General features: G+C 67.8%; 2 protein-coding genes across 10 annotated transcripts; one reads left to right on the top strand and one right to left on the bottom strand.

Moving 5' to 3' along the window:
* The first annotated feature begins 228 nt into the window (after positions 1–228).
* SLC6A9 (solute carrier family 6 member 9) lies at positions 229–17,773 on the top strand. Of its 2 annotated transcripts, none has more exons than XM_090049328.1 (14): positions 229–327; positions 1,440–1,563; positions 8,468–8,624; positions 8,779–8,910; positions 10,934–11,195; positions 11,322–11,454; positions 11,557–11,691; positions 11,922–12,025; positions 12,094–12,331; positions 12,524–12,658; positions 15,861–15,960; positions 16,213–16,313; positions 16,468–16,638; positions 16,742–17,773. In XM_090049328.1, the coding sequence occupies exons 2-14, from the start codon at positions 1,534–1,536 to the stop codon at positions 16,955–16,957; spliced, it is 1,914 nt and encodes a 637-aa protein (XP_089905454.1). In that variant the 5' UTR covers positions 229–327; positions 1,440–1,533; the 3' UTR covers positions 16,958–17,773. The 2 variants fall into 2 exon arrangements, with proteins under 2 accessions (XP_089905454.1, XP_089905453.1); XM_090049327.1 differs by lacking the exon at positions 229–327 and adding an exon at positions 334–537.
* Positions 9,622–25,160, bottom strand: CCDC24 (coiled-coil domain containing 24). 8 transcript variants are annotated; one of them, XM_090049332.1, is made up of 9 exons: positions 24,250–25,160; positions 24,000–24,175; positions 23,810–23,902; positions 23,266–23,352; positions 22,632–22,686; positions 22,217–22,286; positions 20,701–20,875; positions 18,479–18,611; positions 9,622–10,058 (listed from the first exon to the last, which is right to left on the bottom strand). In XM_090049332.1, the coding sequence occupies exons 1-9, from the start codon at positions 25,021–25,023 to the stop codon at positions 10,011–10,013; spliced, it is 1,611 nt and encodes a 536-aa protein (XP_089905458.1). In that variant the 5' UTR covers positions 25,024–25,160; the 3' UTR covers positions 9,622–10,010. The 8 variants fall into 8 exon arrangements, with proteins under 8 accessions (XP_089905458.1, XP_089905461.1, XP_089905456.1 ...); XM_090049329.1 differs by lacking the exon at positions 9,622–10,058 and adding an exon at positions 18,002–18,285; XM_090049335.1 differs by lacking the exon at positions 20,701–20,875 and having other exon boundaries at positions 9,627–10,058.
* Positions 25,161–25,195: the final 35 nt, after the last annotated feature.

Here is a 25,195-nt window from a genome sequence, read left to right as displayed (position 1 = left end):
TGCAGCGCCGCGGTGCTCCGGTGGCTCGCGCGCGGAGCCGGCCTGGGCTCCCGGGGCCCCGTCCCGCAGGTCCGTCCGAGGGGCCCGGGGCTGCTGCCGGCGCGCGCCGGGTGTGCACGGACACGCACACGCGCGGGGGGTGCACGAGCGTGCGCGCGTATGTGCGGGGGGTGCGCGTGCCGGCGCGTGTGCGCCCCGCGTGCTCCCGGCCGGGCTCGGGGCGGGGCCAAGACAGCTCCGCCCCCGGCGCCAAAACTTGCCCGAAAGTCGGCGGCGGCGGCGGAGAGCGCGGGGCGGCGCGGGCAGCGGAGCGGGCCGGGGACGGAGGTAGTCGTGGCCGGGGCCGGGGCCGGGGCCGGGAGCCGGAGCCGGAGCCGGAGCCGGAGCCGGAGCCGGAGCCGCAGCGGGGCCGGGGGCGCGGCCGCCTCCTGCCAGCCCAGCGCCGCCGACCCCGCACCGCCCCGCACCGCCCCGCCCCGCACCGCCGCGGCGCCGGGCCCGCAGCGCGGCCGGGATCGGGCCGGGGCCATGGAGCGGGTGAGCGGGGCCGGGGCCGGGGCCGGGGCCGCTGGGGCCGCACGTGCGGGGCGGGGCCACGTGGCGGCTGATGTAACCCGCGCCCGCACCGCGCCGCGCCGCGCCGCAACGCGCCCCCCCGGCTTAAAGGGGCCGCGCGGCGGGGCGGGGGGTTACCGGCTCTGGGTCCGAGCGGCCCTGGGCTCCGCTCGCCCCCCCGTGGGGCCCCGGCCCCGCCCCCCCGTGGGGCAGGGGCTCCCAGGCCTCCGGGCCGGGCCGCTGCCCCGTGCTGGGGGGCTGCCCCGCGGCAGGGGCAGAGCCCTGCGGCCCCCCACCCCCCGGCCGTGCTGGGGGGCCCTGGGTCCAGGGAGCGGCACCCCGCCCGGCCCGGGGTGGGAGCTCGCCGGGGCTGTGGGGGCCCGCGCACCCTTCCCCTCCGTCTGCCGCTTATCTGCTGCGCTCAGGCTGCCCTGGTCCCGCCGGCCCCCGCCCGCGCACCCTCGCCCGGGGCCGCAGCCTGGGACAGCCTCGAGCTGCTGTGGGCTGATGTCACAGCTGGGGCGATGACCTCACTGCACGGGGGGACGTCGTCAGGGTGCAGGCAGAGCCGGGCAGGCGGCTGCGCGCCTGGGACGATGCCCCCGCCCCTGCGGGCAGCCCCCGGCTCCGGCTCCGCGGCGTGGCGGGGCGCAAGGCAATCGCCGCCGGCTGCCGCGGCTGCCCCCGCACCCCCAGCTTGGCAGCGCCACGCGGTCCCCTGCCAGCGCCTGGCCCTGACGGCGGCCCCCTGCGAGCCCCTCACGCCCCGCCAGCCCCAGGCCTCTTCCCGGGTGCCACTTCGCAGCCGAGCCCCCCGCCCCCGCGCGCTGGGAGCTGAAGGGCCACGGGCCGCGGCCCCCACGTCACACCCGTCTCCCCCACAGCTTCCCCGCGCTGAGGACTGACCCGTGCCAGGCCCACGTCTCCGCGCCAGCCGGGCGCCAGCCAGCGGGACGGACGGCAGCGACTGGCCCCGCCATGGCCGATAAGAGCAGCGAGGGGCTGCTGGTGAGTGCTGGGGGCCGGGGGTCGGTGGGGGAAGACGCCTGGACACCGCGGCTCTCCCCCGGGGCCTCGCTGGCGAGGGCTTAGGAGCCGCCCGGCCTCGCAGCCGGAGCGGGGCGAGCCCCTGCGTGGGTCCTGCCCCGCTGACGCCTCGGTTTCCACCTGTCCCAGCATGCGCTGCAGCCCTGGGGCTCCCTGCCCCGGGCGGGGCCGTGGGTATCGCCCAACCCAGCTGCTCCGCTCGGCCCTTATCACCCGCCGGCCCCAGGCCACGCGCCGCCGTGGGCTCCCCGCTGCGCGGGGCCGGGAGGAGCAGGTTTGCGCCGTGGCAGAGCCCCCCTCCCCCTCCCGCGGGGCTCCCAAAATAGCCGGTGCCCCAGGCAGCGGGAGCCAGGCCAGGAGGCCCTGGGAAGTTTTTTGCTCGCGGCCACGCACGTGTACGTCCCGTGTCCCCCCGTGTGCCTGCACATGCGCCCCCCACGGTACGTCCTGGCGGGTCCCGGCAACCGGTGCTGTTGGGCCTGGCTGACATCTCCCTTGCTGGCGGTGCATGTGTGTGCATGTGTCTGTGTGTCCAAACGTGTGTGTGTGTGTACATGTGTGCACATGGGGTTGGGGGGGAGCGGGCAGCCGGGTGCTCCCCGCATCGCCCCAAGCAGCGGGCCCGGGGCAGGGGCCGCCTGGAGCTGGGGAAGCCCCGCAGCAGGTGCAGTCGTGCCCCCGCCACAGGCGCGTGGGAACCCCGGAGGGGAGCGGGCCCGGGCAGTGCCCTTGGCCCCCTGCCCACCCCCTCCCCTCTGGTCAGGCTGCTTTGCCAGGCTATTTTTGGCACTGGCTACCCGCACAGCCCGTCCCCAGGAAGGGGGCACGGCGCTGCTTCCCAGCCCTGCCCCACCCCACCTGACTCAGTTTCCCCTGCCGCTGCTCCTTGGGGGGTGGGGTTGCAGCTCTGCATGGGAGCAGGCTCCCCCCAGCAGCCCCCTGCCCCCGCCGAGGGGCACCGGGAGTTTGCAGAGCAGGGGCCGTCCGGGGCCACGGCTCCCACTGAGCTGTGTGCACTGGTGCGTGCATGTGTGCGTGTGCGTACCACTGCATGTGTATATGCATGCTGGCACGTGTGTGTGTGGGCACGTGCGTGTATGCCCTGATGCATGTGGGTGTTGATGTGCATGTGTGTACGTACATTGGTGTAGGGCAAGTGGGTGTATGCACTGATGCACGTGCATATTTGTGTGTGTGTGTATGTGCACTGGTGTGTGTGCATGTCTCTGCCTGTCAGTACGGGTGCCTGTGCTGCGTGCATGCGTGTCTCTCTGTGTCACAGGCATGTGCATGCCAGCGTGCGTCCCCGCTGTTGACTGCGTGTGCACGTGTGTCCACAGGCCCAGTGTGAGCCGTGGGGTGGGCCTGTGGGAGTGGGAGCAGGTCTTGCCTCCGCCCCCGGGGTCTCAGTCCTGGCGCCTATGGGCACCCGCCCTGGGTGGAGGAGACCGGCTCCAGCGCCTCCTGCGCTGGCCAGAGGCCAAGGGGCACCGTGCCCTCCCCGGGTGGGAGCGATGCCGTGTGTGGCCCCCCCATGCTGTGGCCCACGGCGGGGAGGGGGGGTTCTGCCGGCCGCCCCCTTCCTCCCGGGACGTCCTGTCTTGTGCTGTGAACGTCCCTTTGTTCCCTGTGCCGACTCCTGGGCAGCTTCCCTGGCACGGCCGTGGCTGCGGGGGGGCACTGGGGGTCGGCTCAGGTGCTGGGCGGGGGGGGCGCAGGCTGGTGGAGGGGAGCGCGGTGCCGTGGCGCTGCCCTGGACAGAGGTCCTGGCACCCGGGGGGGCCGCAGGGGTGCCCCCGGTGTGGGCAGGCAGGCGGGGGCCACAGGGGAGCCCCCCCGGCGAGGCTGGCGCGGGGGCTGCGGGCGGAAGTGGCTGCCGGCGGCGCGGCCTGCCCAGAATACCAAGGGGGGATTTTCCGCCTGAGTGCCCGGAGAGAATCGCGGCGCTCGGGCTGGGGGCGGCAGGGACCCCCCAGTCCGTCTGGGGGGGGCGTGGCGTGGCCTGCAGGTGGTCTTCCTCCCGCGTGGGGGGTCTTGGGGGAGCACTGGCCATGGGGGCCGCCTGGAGCTGGGGCGGGGGTGTGCGCCCAGGCCGGGGGCTGGGGGCCGGCGCTGCTCCGTGTCCTGGAGGTGCTGGTCGGGCTCTCGCATGCATGTTCCTGGTGCACATGCGTGTGCCCAGCGAGCTGCGTGTGTGTGCTTGGTGCACACGTGTGTGCTGGATGTATCTGTTGCATGTGCATGCCTGGCATGCATGTGCCTTGCGTGGCTTAGCGTGTGGGCATGGACCTGCCCCGCCTCTCCGTGGCCCCCAGCATCGGGCCATGTGCGGGGCCGAGCTAGGGCAGGGGGGTGCGGCACCAGAGCCCCAGGCCGGAGGGTCCGGCGGGGAGCACCGTGATGCCCGCAGGAGCTTGTACGCGGGGTCAGGGTGGGTCATGCCATGTGTGGCACTGCATGGTGGCCGGTGCAGGCCCATGTGTCGCTCACGTGTGGCGCCGCGTGTGCCCCCACCCGTGCCCGGGCCCCAGATGGTCTGTACAGCCTCCCTCTCCCCCCTCCCGCCATGTTCATGCCTCGCTGGCGCCCGGGCAGCTTGCCCTGGGGGGTGCGGGTTGGCACCGCCTGGGCACAGCAGCTGGGGTGCCTGCGGCCAGCGCGGGGTCGGGGGTCAGGGCTGGACGTCACCGGGGTCTGGCGTGTGCCGCTGGCTGCACGGGCTCTGGTTCCGGCTGCGCCATGGCAAGGGCCCCCCGCCCCCAGACCACATGGGCTGTGACCTTGCCGGGGTCTCTGCGGAGACGGTGGTGATGTCACTGACAGACGTGATGACATCAGGAGTGGGCACGGAGCTGGGATCCACAGTCCCTCCTGTCCTGGGGGGCTCCTGGGGACCCCCCTCTTGCCCCTCCTACGTCCGAGGGGTCGGGGTTATCACTATTGCCGTGGGGGCGGCCGTGACATCACCGGGGTCCCGTCTCCCTCCGCTGGTATGTCCGTGGCGCGACGGGAACAGGTGCCGGGGGGGCAGGCGAGGGCAGGATTTAAATAGCGGTGGCAGATGCATGTGATGCCCCCCCCACCCCACCTTGAAGGGACCTGCGGGGCCTTGCTCCCCCATCCCCATACAGGCCCAGCCCCACCCCCCCCAGCTCAGCCCAGGGCGCGGGGGGGCCACAGAGTGGGGTGGGGGGCTGCCAAAAGCTGTCCCTGCTAATGAGGCTTCGTTAAGACTGGGGCTGGAACCAGGGCGGTGCGGCCCTGGGGGCCGCGCTGAAATCTGAGGGGCGGGGCGGGGCGGGGCGGGGGGGCACAGTCACACTGGTGCCCCTCACTCCTGGCGTGTAGTCTTCCCCCCCGGCCCTGCCAGTGCCCCTCGCTCCCGACCCCTTTCCCCAGGGGCACTTGGGGGGTCCCCGTCTCCAGCAGGGACCGGCCCGGTCCTGCTCTCACAGCCTGGCGCCGGCGGCAGGGGTGGGGGTCACAGCCCCCAGCCCCCTCCTCTGTCCTGCGCTGGCAGGCTTCCGGATCAGGCCCCTGTTGCTTTGGGGCTCGTTATCACGCTAATGAGCAGTAACGAGGCTGCAGCCGGCGGGTGGGGGGGCACGCTGTGCTGAGCGTGCGGGCGAGATGCCAGGAGCCGGCGGGGGGGCCGGGGGGGCGGTGCCACGCTCGCTGCCCCGCGCCGCCCGCTGCCCCGGGTGCGAATGCCGCGGCCGGCGCGGAGGCGAGGAGCAGCCCCGGGATGGCGGCAGCCGGCGGCCGTTCCCCCCCTGCCCCCCCCGAGCAGGTGAGTGGCTGCAGGGGCCGGGGGGCTCCGGGGCAGGGAGGAGGCTGGGGGCAGCTTGCAGGGACCCTCCTGCCCCCCCTTGCATGGCTCTGGGTGGGGCTGGGGGAGATTGGGGCTTCTCCCCTGGCTTGCTATGGGGGGGGCAGAGCCCTGGGGCAGGCACCAGCTCAGCCCTGCTGCCCCCGCTCCACCTGGTGGGGCGGCCCCCCGAGCGCCCATGGAAGATGCCCCCAGCCCTCCCTGCCCAGCTGTGCCCCCCGCCAGGCTGAGACCCCCCTCCTCTATTTGCCCCCGTCCTGCCCCAGACCCCTGCCCTGCGGGAATGCCAGCCAGGGCTTCGTTCCCAGCCCCCGGTGCCCACAGGTTTGTGTCTCTGCCTGCCTGGCTGTGACACCCCCGGCTCAGGCGCCGGTTGACTCTGGAGCCTACCGATGACCTGCTGCGGGCTCTGCTGGACAGTGGCGCTCAGCCTGTTGGGGCTGGCCGGGCTGGCCATGACGGCCCACAGGGGTGTCTGCACTACGGTGTATGTCACACACGTGTGCGCATGCATCCAAGCCCCCCAGCACTTCTCTGCATCCTGTGAGTGCAGCTTTTTGTATCTCCCGTGGCCTGCCACCCATGACCTCATTGCCGGCACCGCAGCAGCAGGCCGTGATGTCGCTGGCAGGGCCTGGTGACCCCAGGAGCTGCAGGGGCCCGGGCCTGGGCCAGCTGCTCCCTCCGGTGCTGGTGGGGGCCGCCTGGCCCCTCTCGGGCAGCGGGGGCCGGAAGAACCGGCCGCATCCTGGACATCCATCAGGGCGCGGGACGGGCCCATCCCGGGGCGGCTGCGTGGCCGGATGCTGGGGACGTGGGCACGGGGCCCAGGCACCCGCCTTTGTGCTCTGTCGTGGCTCGTTAGCATGAGAAAAGCGGCACTGCCACGGGGCTGATGGATGAGTGGGGGGCTCTGGGGGGGGCACGGCCTCAGCTGTGTTATGCACTGCTTTGGATGATTGCATCTGATTGGTGCGGCTGCCCCGGGGCCCTTGCATGGGGACTCCCGTGCGCTCACGGGGAGGCCTTCGGTGCCCGCCTGGCACTTGGAGCTGGAGGAGGCAGGTCCAGCCCTGTGGCCAGAGCTGGGTTTCTGTGCAAACGCAGGAGGTCTCCACTGCCCGTCTGGTGCATCCCAGCATGCTGCGCGGCCTGGCCTGGTGCTCAGGTGCGAGTAGGGCATGCTGGGACGTGGGGTTACCCCAGTGCCCTGTGCCCCCCTGCATGTGTGGACATATGTGCATGTGCCCGTGTGTGTGTATGCATGTGTATTTGCATGTGCATGCAGATGTGCATGCACATATTACATGTGCAGATGTGTGTGCAGACATATGTACACATGTGCATAGTACACGTGTGTGTGTATGTGCATGCATGTACATATATGCATACACATGCGTGTGCGCACGTGTCTGTGTATGCCTGCAATCACCCCCTCCTGGCTCCAACTCCCAGGGGAATGCAGGCCTGCCTCGCCCCCCCCCCCCCCCCCCACGCACTTAGCACACGGGCTCCTGCACCGGGCTACTAACGAGGCCGAGCAGCTGCTTCGTTAGATCTACTGGGCCGCAGCCCCATTGCATTAGCGCGCTCGGGCAGGCGGTGCCAGCCCAGTGCCAGTGGGGGGGCAGCACCATGGACAGAGCCACAGGGCTCCACCAGGGCTGGGGGAGTCTTGCCTCACCCACCCCCTGTGCGGGGCAGGGGGCAGATGTGCCCGTTTCCTGGGGTCGGCTGTCTCAGCCCCTCCCCACGGCCTGGACCGGGCGGTCCTGGCTCTAGGGCACCTGCACACTCTTGCACATGCTTGCACGTGCCTGCACATGCCTGCACACACTTGCCTACTTATCCATGGTCCCCTGGCAAGACGGGGAATCCACACGCATGCCAAGCAGCCCCATGGTCCCTTGCCCGGGGTCAAGGGGACACTTCTGGCAGCAGGGTCAGGGCTAGGATCCAGTCCCTCCCGAGGCCTCTGCCCCCCCGGCCAGCCTGACGCGGGGGCTGTGTCGCAGCCGGTCGGTGCCCTGCCGGCGCGTGCGGCATGGGCAGCAGATGGCTGGGGCCGGCGGCGCGGTGCCCGCCTCGCTGCCCGCCTAATCGAATGACACGGTCAGGTGCCCGCGCCTGTGCCAGCCCACATGCGCACGCACGCACGCAAGCATGCAAGGCGGGAAAGGGGCAGGAGCCACATGCATGCACACACGTATGGGGGCCTTGCCCTGTGCCCATCCCAGGCCAGGGGACAGGGCCCCGGGGGGGGAGACGGGCGGCTCGGTGCCCTGGAGCTGGGTGCTGGCACGGATGGGCGCTGGGCTCAGGGCAGGGTGGGAGATCCCTGCCCATCCAGTGGCTGGGGTCAGGGCTGTGCCAGGGCCCTCACTCCTGCATGTGCGGCGCTGGCCGTGGCCCTGGTGTCCGTGGAGCCCAGAGGTGGGGGCCAGGCCGGTGCAGCCGCTGGCCGGCTCCTTTGTTTGCTGGGTGTGAGGCCGCCCCGTCGCAGGGGGGAGCAGGGGCCGACCCAGGACAAAGCGCCTTTCTCCACTGAGCTCCGTCCCTGGCCTCGGGCTGCCCATGGGCCTCGGGTCATCCCGCAGCCCGGTCTCAGTGGGGATGGCGAGCCCAGATGGGCACCAGCCCCCATCCTGTCCCCTTGCGTGACCCGGGCATCTGGGGTGCAATGCCCTGCCAGCCCCCGCTCCCCTTCTGCAGACAGGGAGAACCCAGGCGCCCGGGTCCCATCCCCCACCTTCTCTGCCAGCCCAGGAGTGAGGGGGGTCCCCCTGGCCGCAGTGGAGGGGGCGTATCCGGCTTGGCCCCCCCTCCCCCGTGCTGGGGGGGGCGAGCGCACGGGAACAGAGGCCCCTTTGTGCGGCCGCGGCGGCTCTGCTTGGTATGAGCTGCGGCCGCCGCCTGCCCGCCGCTGGGGGGGACGTAGCCCTGCTCTGTCCCTGCCCCCCGGCAGGGTGCGCTGGCTGCGCCGGGGGCTTGTGCAGGGCCGGGGCTGTCCGTGCTAACCCCCCCTTTCGTCCCCAGAACGGCGCGGTGCCCGGGGAGGAAGCCAAGCGGGACGAGAACATCCGGCGCGGGAACTGGGGCAACCAGATCGAGTTCGTGCTGACCAGCGTGGGCTACGCCGTGGGGCTCGGCAACGTCTGGCGCTTCCCCTACCTCTGCTACCGCAATGGCGGGGGTGCGTGCCAGCGGGCGGTCAGGGGGGCTGGGCTCGGCTGGGGCTGGCGGGTGCTGCCCCCTCCCCGTGATCCCTGCAGTGTCGGGTCCGTGGGAACAGCCTGGGGACACCGGGCTTAGGGTGCCAGGGTTTGAACCTGCCCCCCCTGTGCCAGGTGCCTTCATGTTCCCCTACTTCATCATGCTGGTGTTCTGCGGCATCCCGCTCTTCTTCATGGAGCTCTCCTTCGGGCAGTTCGCCAGCCAGGGCTGCCTCGGCGTCTGGAAGGTCTGCCCCATCTTCAAAGGTGAGCACCCCCTGGCACACGCACCACAGCACACACAGGTGCGCACAGCCCAGTGCATGCATGTGCACACACCATGGGGAGCACGGGCAGGCTCAGCCTGGCATACATATATGCACACACTGTGGAGCCCATGGGCAGGCTTACCCTGGCACACATAATGTGCGCACACCCCATGGGACACGGCACAATCGCCCCAGCACGTGCATGTGCACATGTAATGCTGCGGAGAGGCACGCTCAGCCCTGGCACATGTGTGCACACGCACCACAGTTCTCATGGGCATACTTATCTCTGCACATGTGTGTGCACATGGGCATGCTTCCCCCCACACACGTGTGCACGGACATACTTAATCCAGCATGTGCATCACAGTGCTCACAGGCACACTTGAGCCCTGGGTCTTATGCATGTTTCATGCACACTCAGGCCTGTTGTCCTGGGCATATGTGCTCCCACGCACGTGTGTTGTACACAGGTGTGCTGCCTTGCATGTTTGCCCCCAAATGCACACACTGTCCTTCAGTAACGCTGGGTGCTGGCTGGGATGGGGACATGGCTGGGCCAGTGCTTCTGCAGGCACCAACCCTGCAGGGTCCCGGCTGGAGGGTCTTGCCCCTGCGCTCGGGCTCAGTCCCACACTGCACTGGGGACAGGAAGGGATTCCCCCAAGCTCAGACTAGTCCAGACTGGGGGGGGGGGTTGCCTTACTCTGCAGTGGGGGCATGGCCTGACCCCAAATAATCTCATCCAACACAACACGCATTTTTCTCCAGTTAAAAAGAAACTGGAAGCTTCACTCACAAACTCGGGGCCTGGGGCTGTCGCCTTCAGTTGAAGCTTGAAGCAAAAAAGACCCCGACCTGACTGGGACATGCCTTCGTTTGCAGTGTGACAGAGTACATGTCAATAAGGCAAAAGGCTCCCAAGACACTGCATTCGTCGGTCCTGGAGTTGTTAAACATACTTGCAAAACACAGTTGAGCGCCTTGACAGTCACCTCCATGCCCCAGTTAATGTTCGCCCGAGCTCCCGATTCTGCCCCCGAGCTCGTGTTTAGCTAGGGATGAAAGCGGTGGCAAGGAGCAGTTCATTGCAGAAGATTAGTGGAGCTGTTGAAGACCAGCGAGGAAGGAGAGGGGCATTCCCACCTGTGGAGCGAAGAGTTTAGCAGGAATCGGGTGGTTGACAGTGAGCCATGAAGTCAGCACAGCCTGGCTATAAGAGCTGCCACGGCCAGCTGCTGCTACGAGCAGGCCCTTGGGTTTAAGCTCTGGGAGGAGCAGGAGTCCAACCGGGGTCACAAGTGCACCCATGCAGCCCCCCAGTCCCAGCCCAGGAGCTTTTGTCTCGCACAAGTGTTGCTGGGCTGCAGCTCGGCCCACCCCGAGCACCAGGCTTCTCGCCCGCTCGGCCTCTCCACCACCCTGGCCGTGTCTGCATGAGACACTGACTGCACAGCTGTTACTGCGCAGTAGCAACCCCACACAGCTTCCTCGTGGCGCTCAGTGCACGGTAGCTTGTTACTACTGTGCAGTAGTGTCATATCACGGTTTGGGCCACGTGAAGCTACGGGGCAGTAGTAACGAGCTACTCTGCAGTAAGCACCTTGTATCGACATGGCCCCAGTGACAGTCCCCCCTTCCAGCATCTGCATGAGAGCGCGCTTGTTCTCAGCTGCATGCATGCTCCTGACACACTAGATGGGCATGCTCTTGCTGTTCGTGTGCTCCCATTGCACACACATTTGGGTTGCGTGTGCTGGTGTGGTGCATACATACTCGTGTTGGATGAGCTGGTGCTGCTCACTGGTGTGAGGCACGCCCATGTTACACATGGTGCTGTTTGCATGAGTGTGTCTGTGTTGCACGCAGTGATACTGCTCACTAGTGTTGCACAGACACGCGTTGCAAGTGCTGGTGTGGCTCACGCTGGGGTGGCACAGTTGTATTGCATACGTGTATTGCATGCGCTGGCCTGAGCGTGTTGCGCCAGTGCAGCCCGTGTCTCACGGCCCCGTCCGCAGGCGTGGGCTGCGGGATGATGGTCGTCTCCACCTACATCGGCATCTACTACAACGTGGTGATCTGCGTCGCCTTCTACTACTTCTTCGCCTCCATGACACGGGTGCTGCCCTGGACCTACTGCGGCAACGCCTGGAACACGGGCGACTGCGCCGGTGTCCTGGACGCTGCCAGCAACCGCTCGGGTGCCCTGCCCACCCACAACTTCACCCGCCTGCTCAACCACACGCTCAAGCGCACCAGCCCCAGCGAGGAGTACTGGAGGTGGGGGCATGGCTGCCATGGGGGTGGGCATGGGGGCACCCAGGCCACGGGGACGCTAGGAGCCTGTGGGTAGGGGCTTGGGGCCGGGCTGCAGGCACCGGGCGCGTCTGATGGTTGTGCCGGCAGGCGGTACGTGCTGCAGCTGTCGGACGACATTGGGCAGTTGGGCGAGGTGCGGCTGCCGCTGCTGGGCTGCCTCGGCGTCTCCTGGGTTGTCGTCTTCCTCTGCCTCATCAAGGGCGTCAAGTCATCCGGAAAAGCAAGTAGAGTCTGGCCGCTGCACCCCCTCAAACCCCTGTCCCGGGGCTGCCCCTGCCCGGGGGTGGCCGCAGCTGACACGTCCGCATGTCCGTCGCCGCAGGTGGTGTACTTCACAGCCACCTTCCCCTACGTGGTGCTCACCATCCTCTTCGTGCGCGGCATCACGCTGGATGGCGCCGTCAGCGGCATCACCTACTACCTGACACCCCAGTGGGACAAGATCCTGGATGCCAAGGTGGGCTGGGCCTGGTGGCGACCCCAGGGATGCCCTGCCTGGGGGGGCAGTCACGCCAGTACCCTGTGCCCCGCTCGGACCCAGCCTGGCCACCAGCACTTGGGGCATCTGGGGTCACGCTGGCTGGATCCCAGCCCTGGCCGCACCCCTCACTCCTGGCCCGCAGCCCCCTGGGAATGGGGGGGCACACCGTGGGGGGCTGTCGCCGCAGTAACACTGTCCTCTGGCAGGTGTGGGGCGATGCTGCCTCCCAGATCTTCTACTCGCTGGGCTGCGCCTGGGGCGGGCTCATCACCATGGCCTCCTACAACAAGTTCCACAACAACTGCTACAGGTGAGACCCCCAGCCCAGCCCCCCGGCTGCCCCCCGGCCCCGCTGATCCCCCCTCTGCCCCCCCGCAGGGACAGCATCATCATCAGCATCACCAACTGCGCCACCAGCGTCTACGCCGGCTTCGTCATCTTCTCCATCCTGGGCTTCATGGCGCATCACCTGGGCGTGGACGTGTCACGTGTGGCCGACCACGGCCCTGGTCTGGCCTTCGTGGCCTACCCCGAGGCTCTGACCCTGCTGCCCGTCTCGCCCCTCTGGTCCGTCCTCTTCTTCTTCATGCTCATCCTGCTGGGGCTGGGCACGCAGGTATGGTAGGGAGGGGGCAGCACGGCCCCTGGCTTTGGGGTGGTGGAGGGGCTCCCAAGTGCAAGGCTGGGGGAGAGGGACCCCAGGGGGTGGGAGCAGGGCTCTGCCCAGATCGGGGCTCCCGTTGCCCTGGGGTCAGGGGAGGCTGGGGCAGCGCCAGGCCCCCCTGCCCTGACAGCAGCTCCCGCGCAGTTCTGCCTGCTGGAGACGCTGGTCACGGCCATTGTGGATGAGATCGACAACGAGTGGATCCTGCGGCGCAAAACCCTGGTGACGCTGGGCGTAGCTGTGGTCGGCTTCCTGCTGGGCATCCCACTCACCACCCAGGTAGGCACTCGGCTGCCCGTGCCCGCAGGCTTTCGGCCTCCCGGTGCATACCATATAGTGCCCATGGAGCAACCCCGGTCCCTGTTAGAGCTGTGGGACAGGGGTACGGGGGAGCTGGGGCACATGACTGATGAGAGGCCGAGGGACCTGGGCTGATTGAGTGTGGAGAAGAGAAGACCGAGGGGATTGAATAGCAGCCTTCACCTCCCTGCAGGGGGGCTGCAAAGAGGAGGGAGCTGGGCTGGTCTCAGTGGGGGCAGATGACAGGACAAGGAGCAATGGGCTCAAGCTGCAGCGAGGGAGGTTTAGGTTGGATATTCGGAAAAGCTCTCTCGCTAGGCAGGTGGTGAGGCACTGAAATAGGCTGCCCAGAGTGGTGGTGGACTCTCCATGCTTGGAGGTGTTGAAGACCCAGCTAGACAAAGCCCTGGCTGGGATGATGTAGTCGGGGCCGGTCCTGCTTGGAGCAGGGGGCGGACTGGATGCGACTCCTGAGGTCCCTCCAACCCTCATTGTCTGTGATTCTGTCTCTGTCCATCCCTGGCCGTGACAAACAGCGGTTGTGCCCAGGGGTCGTCAGGGATGGTCTAGCCTAGGGGTTCTCCGGGCTGCCCCAGGGGCCCTGGAGGTCCTTTCAGGGGTGCCGCAGGGTGCCATGCCACACTAGCAGTGGGAGGTGGGCATCAACCTAGCATCGACCCAGGGTTTCAAACAAATCCAGAACTGAAGCCTCCTACTTGGCTTGGGTGCGCTGAGCTCTTCGCAACAGAAGAAGGCTCCAGGATTTCTCTAGTGGAGGAACAAGGGAGCATCAAGACCTGGTATTTATAACACCAATGCAGAGTGGAGGCCCCTGGCCGGATGCAACTGTGTGGGAGTCAGTAGGAGTCTGCAGCATGATGCGGCTGCACAAAAGGCCGGTGCAGTGTTGGGCTGCCGCAACAGAAGCGTGAGGTGCGAGGCACGGGAGGCGACAGCGCTACTGCCTGCCAGTGCCCAGGCCTCAGCTGGAGACTGCCATCCTGGGCTCCATGTTTTAAAAAGGACGAGGAGATGTTAGAGAAGATCCAGGGCTGGGCGATAAAGATGCTCCAGGGCTTGGTAGGCGAGGAGAGGCTGACAGAGCGGGGCACGTTCAGCCTGCAGAAGAGGTGCCAAGGGGGGCATGCACCGACCTGATGAGCTGCCGTGGCAGAGAGGAAGAGCTCCGCTCCTCTCGCTTCAGGGAGCAGGACGTGGCTTGAAGCTGCATCAAAGCAGGTTTCGGTTGGGTCCCAGGAAACATTTCACTGTCAAGAGCCGTGGGGGAGATGCCAGGGAAGGCGGGACTCCCCATCGCTGGCGCGGTTCAAGAAGTGGTTGTGCAGCACAGGCTTCTGGGCTCTGTTGGTTGTCCTGCCCCATGTGCGGGGGGGTTGAAGCCTCCCCAGAGGCACTGGGTGCTGCCGCAGCCCGGGCTGGGGACTTCAGCTGGGCTGTGCCAACTCTGGAGGCCCCGGCTTGCCCCTCTGCTCAGAGTCGGACCCGATGCCAGATTTGGGGCCAGGAAGGGATGATGGGGGTTTTGCCTGGGGTCTCTGGAGCGAATACTGACAACACGTCATCCAAGCAGGACGTTGGCTGCTGCGGCCCCCATGCTTCCCTGGGGGTAGGGGCAGGTGCTGTGTCAGGGTCGAGTCTGATGCAGATGGTTTGTCTGGGCTGGTTGGGACAGGGCTGCTCCTGCCTCGGGCAGAGGACTGGACTGGATGTGACCTCTGCCAGCTCCACTGTGACTGTTTGAGGGGGGACCTGGAGTCAGCAAAGCGTGAGAGCCACTGCCCAAGGAGCAGCTACGTCTGGGCGCTGCAAAGGGCTGGCTGGACTCTCCTGCCACGTCAGAGTGGGGGGCAGGACTGTGAACACAACGGAGGCCGGGAGTGCAACGCAGAAGGATCCCGACAGATCGGAAAGCCAGGCAGGAGCGACCTGGGGGGAGTTCAGTGCTGACGAGTGCAAGGTGCTCCCCTTGGGGAGAAGGAGCATGCACCGAATAGGGGATGCCCGGCTGGGCGGCACCGCGGAGAAGGACCCGAGAGTCTCGGTGATCGCAGACTCGGTGAGTGCAGTGAGGCAGCTGCACAAAAAGGCGCCATGGTTTGGAGCTGCATCAGTAGGAGCATTAGGGATGCTCAGTGCTGGCCAGGCCTCATCTAGAGCCTCGTGTGCCAGTCGGGGCTCCACGTTTTAGAGAACAGGCGAGAGGGTCCAGACGTAGGAGACGAGGATGATCGAGGGCTTGGAAGGAGAGGTTGGCAGAGCTCGCCCGGTTCAGCTTGTGGAAAAGGCGCCTTCGGGTATTTGCAGCTGCGGCCATGTCGCCTCTTGAGCTGCCGGACAGAGGAGAGAGCACCTTGTCTCGCTGCAGGGAGGATGCACCCAGCGGCTTGAAGCTGCAGCAAAGCAGGTTTAGGTCGGATCAGGAAACACTTCAGTGGTGGAGCAGTGAGAGAGATGCCAGGGAAGGGGGACTCTCCATTGCTGGAGGGGCATGACAGCCAGCACCCAGTGCAGCACTGGGGCAGTTTGACTCTGGTCAAACTGGTATGCACTGGGGAGGGGTTTTGCCTTCCTCTGCAGTGGGGGCATGGCCTCGGCCTGGGGTCTCAGGAACATTTAGGAACCCCCTTTTTGCAGCAGGATGTTGGCAGCTGCAGCCCCCCCATATCCCGGGGGCGATGCCTGGGGCTGTGCCGGGGTGACTGTTTGTTGCTCTGAGGTTGGACACGGGGTTTGTCTGGGCTGGTTTGGATGAGGCTGATCCTGCCTCGCTCGGGGAGGGTTGGACTGGATGGGACCCCACAGCGCCCTGCGCCGCGCCCTGCCAGCCCTGTGGCTCTGGGATTTTATGAACCCTCCTTCAGCTCCTCGGACCCACGCTCTTCTTGCGCCCGCGGCCCCAGGCCCTCACCTGTTCTGCGCCCGTGTCCTCCCCGGGGGGCTGGCAGTTTCATGGTGGGCCTTGGCCGTGCATGGCCCCAGCCGTATCCTGGCACAGGCCGGACCCATGGAGTTGGGGGTCTGGGCTAGGGGTAGGGGGCCAAGGAGCTGGCAAGGGGCTGCTCATGTCTGGGTTGGGGCAGGCTTTGCCCTGACCCCAGGGGTTGATGCTTTGATCCCGGGTCCAACGTGCTGAGCCCACCTGCCCTGTGTGCTCCTGCAGGCCGGGATTTACTGGCTGCTGCTGATGGACAACTACGCCGCCAGCTTCTCCCTGGTCGTCATCTCCTGCATCATGTGTGTCGCCATCATGTACGTCTACGGTAGGTACCAGACATGGGCCCGGTGCTCCTCGGGGCTGCCCCGCACTCCTGGGTCCCAGCCTCGGCTGGGGTCGGTCCTGGTCCCATTTCGGCAGGGGGCAGAGGTGGGGGTTAGGGTCTGCTCCCACCTCTGTGTCACACCTGGGCCAGGTGGTGCAGGTGTGTGACATGCTGGCAGCACGCGGAGCCGGGCACTGCTCCGGGGGGCAGGCGGAGCCCCCCTCCAGTGTTGATTGCCTGTTGCCCCCCCAGGGCACCGTAACTACTTCAAGGACATCGAGATGATGCTGGGCTTCCCGCCCCCGCTCTTCTTCCAGATCTGCTGGCGCTTCTTCTCCCCGGCCATCATCTTCGTGAGTGCTGGCGCCTGGCGGGGGCAGCAGGGGAGCGGTGCCCCCCCAAGACGGGGCGGGGGCGATGCCTGCTGCAGGGTGCAGCCAGCAGCAGGGGAGGGGGCGGGGGCCAGGAGTGGGTCGCAGCATGCTGAGCGCCGGCTCCCGCCCGCAGTTCATCCTGGTGTTCACGGTGATCCAATACCGGCCCATCACCTACAACGACTATGTCTACCCGGGCTGGGCCGTGGCCGTCGGCTTCCTCATGGCGCTGTCCTCCGTGCTCTGCATCCCCGCCTACGCCCTGTATCGTGTCTGCCGTGCCGACGGCAGCACCCTGCTGCAGGTGGGCCCGTGCTGGCAGTGCCGGGTGCCCTGGCAGGGCCGCCGAGGGCTCGTGGGGGGCAGGGGCGGCCGCACGGCTGCTGACCGTCGTCTCCTCCCGGCAGCGCGTGAAGAACGCCACGCGACCCAGCCGGGACTGGGGCCCGGCGCTGCCCGAGCACCGCAGCGGGCGCTACGCCCCGGCCCTTGGCCCCGCCACTGAGTCGGCGCTGGAGGTGCAGCCGCTGCACCCCGAGAAGGTGCGGAGCGAGGACGCCGGCCTGGCCCGGCCCCTGCCGGGCAGCAAGGGCTCGGCCCACAGCCAGGACTCCAAACTGTGACCGGCGCCGGCTCCGGCCCCGGCTCCGTCGCCATTCCGGTTCCCCGTGGTGTCCGTTAACCCTTGTGTTTACACAACTCCCGCCCGCGGGGCTGGGACCATGGCACCAGCCCCACCACCCTGCACCCGCGAGGCAGGGGCTCGGCTGCTGCTGGCAGGGGTGCGGGGCCGTGCCCCGGCGGGACCCCCGTGCCCCGAGCTGGGGGAGGTGGATGCCAGCCCCGTGCAGCCAGGAGGCCTCGGCACGGGCTGGGGCTGCCGGCTGGCCTGGGCCCCCGGGAGCTACGGGCTTGGGGGGGCCCTTATGCACTTAAGGGGGGTCACTGCATGCTGGCAGGGCTAGGCTGATGCCAGCTGGGCTTGTGCCCGCAGCCTGCTGCCCCCGCACAGTGAGGGAGGGGGTTGGGGGGGCAACGTGGTGCCCAGGGAGGCGTCAGAAGCACTTTACAGTCCAGCACTTGGTATGAGGCACGTCCAGCCTGGCCCGCGGGGGTGGGGGGGGCAGCCCCATGGTGCTAGGGGTGGGGGGGGGGCAGCAAGGGCATCTCCCCCCCTCCCCCCCAACCCACACAAGCTGCTGCTAATGAGAAGCACAAGAGGGGACCAGGCTGTGGGGCTGGCCGACCACCCCCAGCAGCAGGCAGGTCCTCCAACCCGTGTTGGGGGGTGGGGGTCTGTGTGCAACGGCAGCCCCCCACCACGTTCCCCTCCCGGCTCCTGCATGGCGCCCGGCCCCACCCGCCCATCTAGTCAGTAGCAATAAGGGCCGCGCCGCGGCGGTCCCATTCCCTCGCCTTTAATGAAACGGATCTTCCCAGCCGGCCGCCTCGCCCGTCCTTGGCGCAGGGGTGGAGGGGCAGAGCCATGCTTCTGCCCCAGGGGTACAGGTGTGTGGGGAGGTGGGGGCACAGCGGCCCAGGTGGTGCGGTGGGTGCACACCCCCGTGTTGGGGGTTGAGGGCAGGGGGAAGGGGTCAGGGCAGCCCACAGCGGGGCCCGGGAGTGCAGGCACTGGGCAGTGCCAGGGTTGCAAGTGGGGGGCACCGGCTAGCTTGGGCCTTTGCAGGGCAGCAGCCTCCGGTGGTGGGTGGAGGGGGGCCGATGGGGGTGCAGCGCTGAGGGGGGGTAGGGGAACAGGCTGGCAGGGGTCCGGTCAGGCCCAGGGCCTGGCACCAGGGGCTGGCGTGTGGGTGCCTTAGTCAGTCCAGGCCTGGCTGCCGGGCTGGGGGGTGTGGGGGCTGCTGTGCAGGGACTTGGGGGGGCCTGGCTGCCAGGCAGGGGGCTGGCAGCTCCTCTGGATGGCATTGGGCTCCTCGGGCTTGGGGGGCAGCTGCAAAAGGAAAAGGGGTGTCACAAGTGGGGGCATTGCACCCCACGCTCACTGCCCTGCATCCACCGCAGATGATGCCCCTCCCTCCCAGCCCTCGTCCTCCCCTCACTGCCAACCTGCAGCCCTCGGGCTCCCATATGGGAAGGCTGAGGCATAGCTCCCTGAGAAATGCCCCCCCTCCCACAGGGGTTACCTGGGTGGCGATGGGGGGGCCAGGGTCATGCTGGGCTTTGGCCCCCAGGCGTGGCCGTGGCCGTGGCTGGGTGTGGGCTCGGGCCGGCCCTGCTGCAGGTCCCGCTCCATGGCTCTGCGCTGCTCCTGCAGCTCTGTGGGGCAGGGCAGGGGTGGGCCTGGGGGAGCTCACAACACCCCAGGCCCCCCAGCAACCACCATCCCTTCACCCTTGCTCTGAAGGCCAGGGCCCTCGTGCCTGCCCATGTCAGGGCAGCACCCCACAAGCCCCAGACCCCCCAGTTTGGCACCTGCCCCCCACAGCTCATCAGAGTCTTGAGGAGCCATGTGCTGGCAGGGGGAGGGGGGGTCACGGTGCATCCAGGCCCTGTCCAAACCCCCTGGTCAGCCCTGCTCCCCGCACCGCCCAGCCCTGTGTGCAGCCACAGCCTGTCCCCGGCCTTGCTCTCGGGGACGCTGGCAGTGTCCTGCCACAGCCAAGGGAGTCAAGGCACCTGCAAGATCCCGGCAGTGGCCATGGCCTTGCTGCAGAGGAAAGCAAAAACCCCATCCGGACCAGTCTGTCCCAGCGGAAATTCCTTCCTGCCCCAGTGCAGCAGCATGATGAGGGCTGGAAGGGAGCTCAGGGGGTCACATCCAGTCCAACCACTGCTCCAAGCAGGACCAGCCCCAGCTACATCATCCCAGACAAGGTTTTGTCTACCGGTGTCTTAAACACCTCCAAGGATGGAGACTGCTCCGCCTCTGTGTAACCTGTTCCAGTGCTTCACCAACCTCCTAGTGAGGAAGTTTTGCCTAATATCCAGACTCAACTTCCCTTGCTGCAGCGTGAGCCCATTGCTCCTTGTCCTGTATCTGCCCCCACTGGGAAGAGCCCAGCTCCGTCCTCTTTCCAACCCCCCGGCAGGGAGGTGAAGGCTGCTGTTCAATCCCCCTCGGTCTTCTCTTCTGCAGACTCAGTCAGCCCAGTTCCCCCAGCCTCTCCTCACCAGCCCTGTGCCTCAGCCCCTGGAACATTTTTGTTGGCTGCTGCTCGACTCTCCAATGTGTCCACATCCTTTCTGTAGGGGGTCCACAGCTGGACACAGGACTCCAGCTGTGGCCTCCCCAGTGCTGAATGGAGGGGAAGAATCACTGCCTCAATCTGCTGGCACCGCTCCCACCCGTGCAGCCCAGGATGCCTGTTGCCTTCTTGGCGACGCAGGCACACTGCTGGCTCCCGGTCAGCTTATCACTCACTCTAAGCCCCAGGTCCTTTTCTGCAGAGCTGCTGCCCAGCCAGTGACCCCCAGCCTGTCCTGGTGCAGGCTCCCTCCTATGTGCAGGACTTTGCACTTGTCCTTGCTGAACTTCATGAAATTTTTGCCCAGTCCTCCCATGTCTCAGTCACTCTGAATCCTAGCCCACCCTCCAGGGCAGCTGCCCCCCATCTTCCAGTTCACTGCTGAAGACATTGAACAAAACTGGCCCCAGGTCCAACCCCTGGGGCGCTGCACTTGACACCAGCTGCCAACTAGACATCAAGCTATTGATTGCTACCCTCTGAGCCCCGCGATCCAGCCAGTTTTCTATCCACTTTCCAGTCCACTCATCCAGCCCGGACTTCCTTAGCTCACCTGCGCGAATGCTGTGGGAGCTGGTATCAAAAGCCTTGCTAAAAACAAGGTCCACCACATCCACCCATCTCCCCTGGTCCACAGAGCCAGTCACCTCATCCCAGAAGGCATCAGGTTGGTCAGGCAGGACCTGTGCTTGGTGAATCCATGCTAACTCCTAATCACCTTCGTCTCCTCCATGTGCTTGAAAACAGATTCCTTGAGGATCTGCTTCATCCAGGAGCTGAGGTTGGGCTGACTGCTCTGGAGTTCCCTGGATCCTCTTTCTTCCCTTTCTTAAACATGGGCACCATGTTTGCCCTTTTCCAATCATCTGGGACCCCTCCTGATCTCCATGAGTTTTCAAAGATGATGGCCAGTGGCTCTGCAATCATCAGCCAACACCCTCGGGTGCATCCCATCTGGCCCCATGGACTTGCACACATCCAGCTTCTCTAAATAGTCCCTAACCTGTTCTTTCACTGCCAAGGGCTGCTCACCGGCTGCCCAGTGCAGTAGTCCGGGTGCTAAAAGGGCACTGAGGCTTTCCTGCACCCTCTGTCACCACGTTGCCGCCCCCATGAAGGACGGGACCCACACATTCCCTGATCCGCCTCTTGCTACTGACCTACTTGTAGAAATCCTTCCTGTTCCCCTTCGCATCCCTTGTCGCTTCAACTCCAGTTGTGCTTCGGCCTTCCTGACTGGATTCCTGCATGCCCAAGCAATGCTCTTGTGCTCCTCCCTGGGTGTTTGTCCAAGTTTCCACTTCTTGTAAGCTTCCTTTTTGTGTTGGTCTGAGCCTGAGCACGGGGGCAGGACCCTGCAGGTTGGTGCCAGCAGGAGCATTGGCACAGCCCGGTCCCCATCCTCAGCCTGGGCTGCAGCACCACCAGCGCCTCTGGGGGAGGCTTAAACACCCCTGACCTCCGCAGCAAGTGGTGGGAATGCCTCCCTGGCCCCACGTGACAGCCAGCAAAGCCCAAAGCCCAGGGACAGCAGACACCTCCGCTCTGCTCTGCAGCCCCGCGCCCCACAACTCACCCCACTGCAGCCCTAGCCATGTTCCCGCCAGCCATGAGGCCCAGCTGCATCCATCTCCCAGCAAAATCCCAGAGCCGCGGGGCTGGCAGGGACCTGCAGGGTCATGCCTAGTCCAAGCCCTACCCGTGGCAGGATCAGGCCTGTCCAAGCCAGCCCGGATGAATCCTGTATCCAACCTCTGAGCATCACAATCATCACCCCTGACACAGCCCCAGGCCTCGCCCCTGCCTCTGCCTGCACCCCTGGGGACAGAGTCTCCCCCAGCCCCAGGCAGGGCGTGCCCTGGCCGCCAGGCTCCAGCAGCGCGGCTTCCCTGACTCCAGCCTGACCCTGCTGCGCTGCGCCCAGGCACCTGGCGCCCGCGGGAAGGGAGGAGGGCTCCCTTGTCTCTGTGCCCCCCAACAAGCATCCCCACACAGCAAACAACACGCTGGCCTGCATCCAGTGATGCAGCTCAAGGAAAACTACGGAAGCTGTTCTCCTGCTCTGCTCAGCGCTGGCGAGGCCACAGCTGGGGCACCAGATCCAGCTCTGGGCGCCGCACTTCAGCAAGGACGTGGTAAAGCTCGAGAGAGTCCAGAGAAGAGCCACTTGTATGGTTAGAGGCCTGAGGAGCAAGTCATGCAAGGCAAGGCTGACAGATACAGGACTACTCAGCCTCGAAAAGAGGAGACTTTGGTGGGCCGGGGAGGGGGGGCTAGTGGCAGCCTTGTATCAGGGGAGAGCATTGGGGGCGAGGCAAACAACTATTCACCAAAGTGCCCCAGGGGAAAACCACGAGCAGTAGTCATAAACTCTGAGAAGGCGGTTCAGACTGGATATAAGGAAAAACCTCTTGGTTTGTGTGAGCAAACTCTGGAACAGACACCCGGTGCGGTGGTGTAGGTAGGCACCGACCCCAGAGATCTTCCAAGGGAGACGATGCACACCGTGCTGGGATCATCTGACTCCCGCAGCCTTTCCTGCCCAGAGCAGGGGGCCTGGACCCGACGATCTCCTGAGGTCCCTTCCAGCCAGAAACTTCTGTGAAGCCCCCCAGGGCAGTCCAGACCTCAGCCAGGGATGCCCAGAGGTTGGGGCGCCTCCCCCACCCCACTCACCCGCCATTGTGGGCTCTGGCTCTGGCTCCAGGCTCCCTGTGGCAGCGCGGTGCTCATCCTCCAGGCAGCGCTGGGGGCAGAGGGAGGGTCAGCACCCCCTCAAACCAGACCCCCGTCAGAGGGCATGAGCACACAACACCCCCCACCCCTAGGGCAGTGCCAGCCTGGCTCCCAGCCCCGGCGGCTGCAGCAGCTCTGGCCTCTAAGTGCGGGCACTGATGCCACCAGCCCAAGCACCACCACCCTGTGCCCAGCTTTCACGGAGGACAGAGCTGGGAGGGAACCCACGTGTCCGGGCATCCCACCCCGCAAACTCACCCATTGGCCCCCCACTCACTTCCCGAAACTGAGGGTAAACCCAGGGTCTGAGCAGGTCTCATGCCGTGCTGCCCCCCCCAGCCAGGCACAGCCCTACCTGGAGGTGGGCAACCAGTTCCTCCAGGGCGCGGTGCTCCTCTGCCAGCAGGGCCCTGGGCACGGGGGTCAGCATTAGGTAGGTGCAGCCCAGACCGGCCACGTCCTGGGTCAGCCCCAGGTCCGTCCTGCCCAGCGCTGCGCGTCGGCAGAGCAGAGGCTGGGCGGGGGGGACCTGGGTCTCCCCCCTGCAGCCCCCAGCAGCAAAGGGCTGATGCAGCAGCCGTGCCCCTCGCTCCCGTGCTCGATGGCTCCTGGTGACCCTTTCCTCCCAGCCCGTGTCCCCTCCCTTGGTGGCTGCACTCTCAGACCCTGGCACATCTGGTGGCCGCAAGCCTCCCATCCTTCAATGGCGTGATGGGGGCAGGGAACTGCCTTTCGCTGGTTTTAAACTGACTGCTCTGCTCCTGCTGTACCCCTCGGGCTCGTCTGGCGCGAGGCTGTCAGCAATAAATCCCCAGTGACTTTCTTTTCCCCATTTTGCAAACCCATCTCCTGTCCCCGCTCTGGCGTCTCCCCTCTGGCCTGCCCCTGCCCAGGCCTGGCCTCCTTCGCGTGTCCTCGCTGGGACCCCAACGCCCTCCCATGTGAGCCCCGAGGCTGCACCCCAGCCCCAGCCCGGCCCCCTCACTCACCGGAGCTGGGGCAGCACTTCGGGCAGGCGGGCGATGCTCAGATGGTCCCGGAGGGGCTCCAGGCGCTGGGCCAGGCTGGGGCCCGGGCTGGAGGCAGGACACAGGCAGGGTGGGCCGGGGTTGGGGTGCAGCGCACCGAGGGCCCCGGAGCAGGCAGCAACAGGGCCCCGCGGGGGTGACAGCTTGCCCCCGGCCCAGGCCAGGCCCTCCTGGACACGTCCCGGGCACCGCACACAGCGACCGGCCCACGGACCCTGCTGCAGGGACAGGACCGGGGGAAACCCCTTCCTGACCCCAAATCTGGCACCGGGCTGAGCCCGAGCGCAGGGGCCCGACCCCACAGCCAGGGCCCTGCAGGGGGGTGCGAGCTGGAGCATGGGCACAGCCCCACGCCATCCCTGCCGGCACCCAGTGCTGCTGAGCAAGGGGGGGCCCCCCAAATCCTGAGGCAAGAGGAGAGGGGGAAATGCCCTCAAACAGCCCCCCCATTCCCACCGGGGACTGCGCGGGCCGGGGCCCGGGGCAGGATGGGGCCGGGACCCACCTGGCGCCGAGGGGCCCGGGGCGGCCGCCTGCCTCCCCCCGGGCGAAGCGCAGCACGCGGGCGCCGTACTTGGCGGTGGCCTCGTCGGGGTCCCTGCGGGGAGGCGGTGCGAGGGGCCGTGTGGGCGCGGGACGCGGGGCTCGCGGGCCGGGGCCGGGGTCGGGGTCGGGGTCGGGGCCGGGCCGGGTACCTGCCCTCGCGGGCCGCGCGGTGCCGGAGGCGGAGCAGCAGCGCGCGCAGCTCGTCCCGCAGCAGCTCCTTGAGGGGCCCGGGGGCGCCCAGCAGGGCGCGGGCGGCGCCGGCCCCGGCGCGGGGCGGGGAGCGGGCGGCGCGCAGGTCCCGCCACAGCCCGCGCAGCGTCTCGGCCTGCGGGCGGACACGGGGGGTCAGGCGGGGCCGGGCGCTGCGGGCCGGCCGGCCGGCCGGGGCCGCGCACCTACCTCAGCGCGGAGCTCGGCGCAGCGCTCCAGCCCCTCGGGCCCGAGCAGCCTCCGCGCCGGCGGCCGCTCGCTCGGGGGCAGCCGCGCCGCCAGCAGCGCCCACAGCGCCGGGGGGGCCTGCATGGGCCGGCGCGCCCCGCCCGAGCCGCGCAGCCCGAGCCCCCCTCCCCCCGCGTCCCGGCAGCGCTCCCGTCTCCTTGGAAACGCTCCGCCCCCCGCCCCACTTAAAGGGGAAGGGCCGAGCCGCGCGGCGGCCGCCGCAGGTGGGGCGCCCCCCAGCGCGCGGGGAGAGCGGCCGCCCGCCGGCCGGGAGCCCCAGTGTTGCCGCCATTTTGGGGGAGGGCCGGCTCCAGCGTGCGTGTCCGCGCCGGGCTCCTCGCCTCCCCCGCGCACCACAGCGCTGGGCCTTGGCGCGGTCCCGCCGAGGGCCCGCAGGCCTCCCCTGAGGGCCCCGCTGCCCCGGCCTCTGCCTCTGCGCGCCGGCCGTGGGCAGGAGGCACCTGGCGCCAGTGCCCCCCTTGCCCTGCCCTCCTCCTCGGGGGTGTCCCCGGCCCCCACCGGCACGGACGCCTCTCCTGCCTCGCGCCCCCGGGAGCAGGGTGCCCTCAGCCCCACGGCGGGCACGGGCGGGCAGCGTCGCAGGAGCTGCAGGCCCCGGGCTCCTCTGCCCCCACCCCACGCACAGGCCTGGGAGCGGCGGCCGAACATTGGAAACTTTATTAAATACAAAAGTCCGAAGGCGGCGGCGACGCAGGCTCCAAAAGGGTCAGACATTCACAGGTACAAAAGTCGCCGGGGCGCGGCCCCGCAGGCAGCCGCCCTGCCCCGGGCAAGGCCACGCGCCCACCCGGGGCCCGTCCCGGTTCTGCCCCGTGCGCGGACCGGGTCGGACAGAGACCGCCGGGGGCACGCCCGGGCTGAGCGCGTGGAGGCTCCCCCGGCCCTG

The sequence above is a fragment of the Crocodylus siamensis genome, chromosome 5 (assembly GCF_052110815.1).
Source record: "Crocodylus siamensis isolate JL-2025a chromosome 5, ASM5211081v1, whole genome shotgun sequence".
NCBI lineage: Eukaryota > Metazoa > Chordata > Crocodylia > Crocodylidae > Crocodylus > Crocodylus siamensis.
The sequence above is the reverse complement of the archived record's forward strand: the minus strand, read 5'-3'. Positions and strand labels throughout refer to the sequence as shown.

Coding starts and splice junctions, on each gene's coding strand:
- CCDC24 (XM_090049329.1), bottom strand. CDS start 25,023: ATGTCTGACCCTTTTGGAGCCTGCGTCGCCGCCGCCTTCGGACTTTTG. Junction 24,176..24,249: donor GCGCCGAGCTCCGCGCTGAG/GTAGGTGCGCGG, acceptor GTCCGCCCGCAG/GCCGAGACGCTGCGCGGGCT. Junction 18,286..18,478: donor GCCCCCCCATCGCCACCCAG/GTAACCCCTGTG, acceptor TTCCTTTTGCAG/CTGCCCCCCAAGCCCGAGGA.
- SLC6A9 (XM_090049328.1), top strand. CDS start 1,534: ATGGCCGATAAGAGCAGCGAGGGGCTGCTG. Junction 8,911..10,933: donor GGTCTGCCCCATCTTCAAAG/GTGAGCACCCCC, acceptor CCCCGTCCGCAG/GCGTGGGCTGCGGGATGATG. Junction 12,026..12,093: donor TTCCACAACAACTGCTACAG/GTGAGACCCCCA, acceptor GCCCCCCCGCAG/GGACAGCATCATCATCAGCA.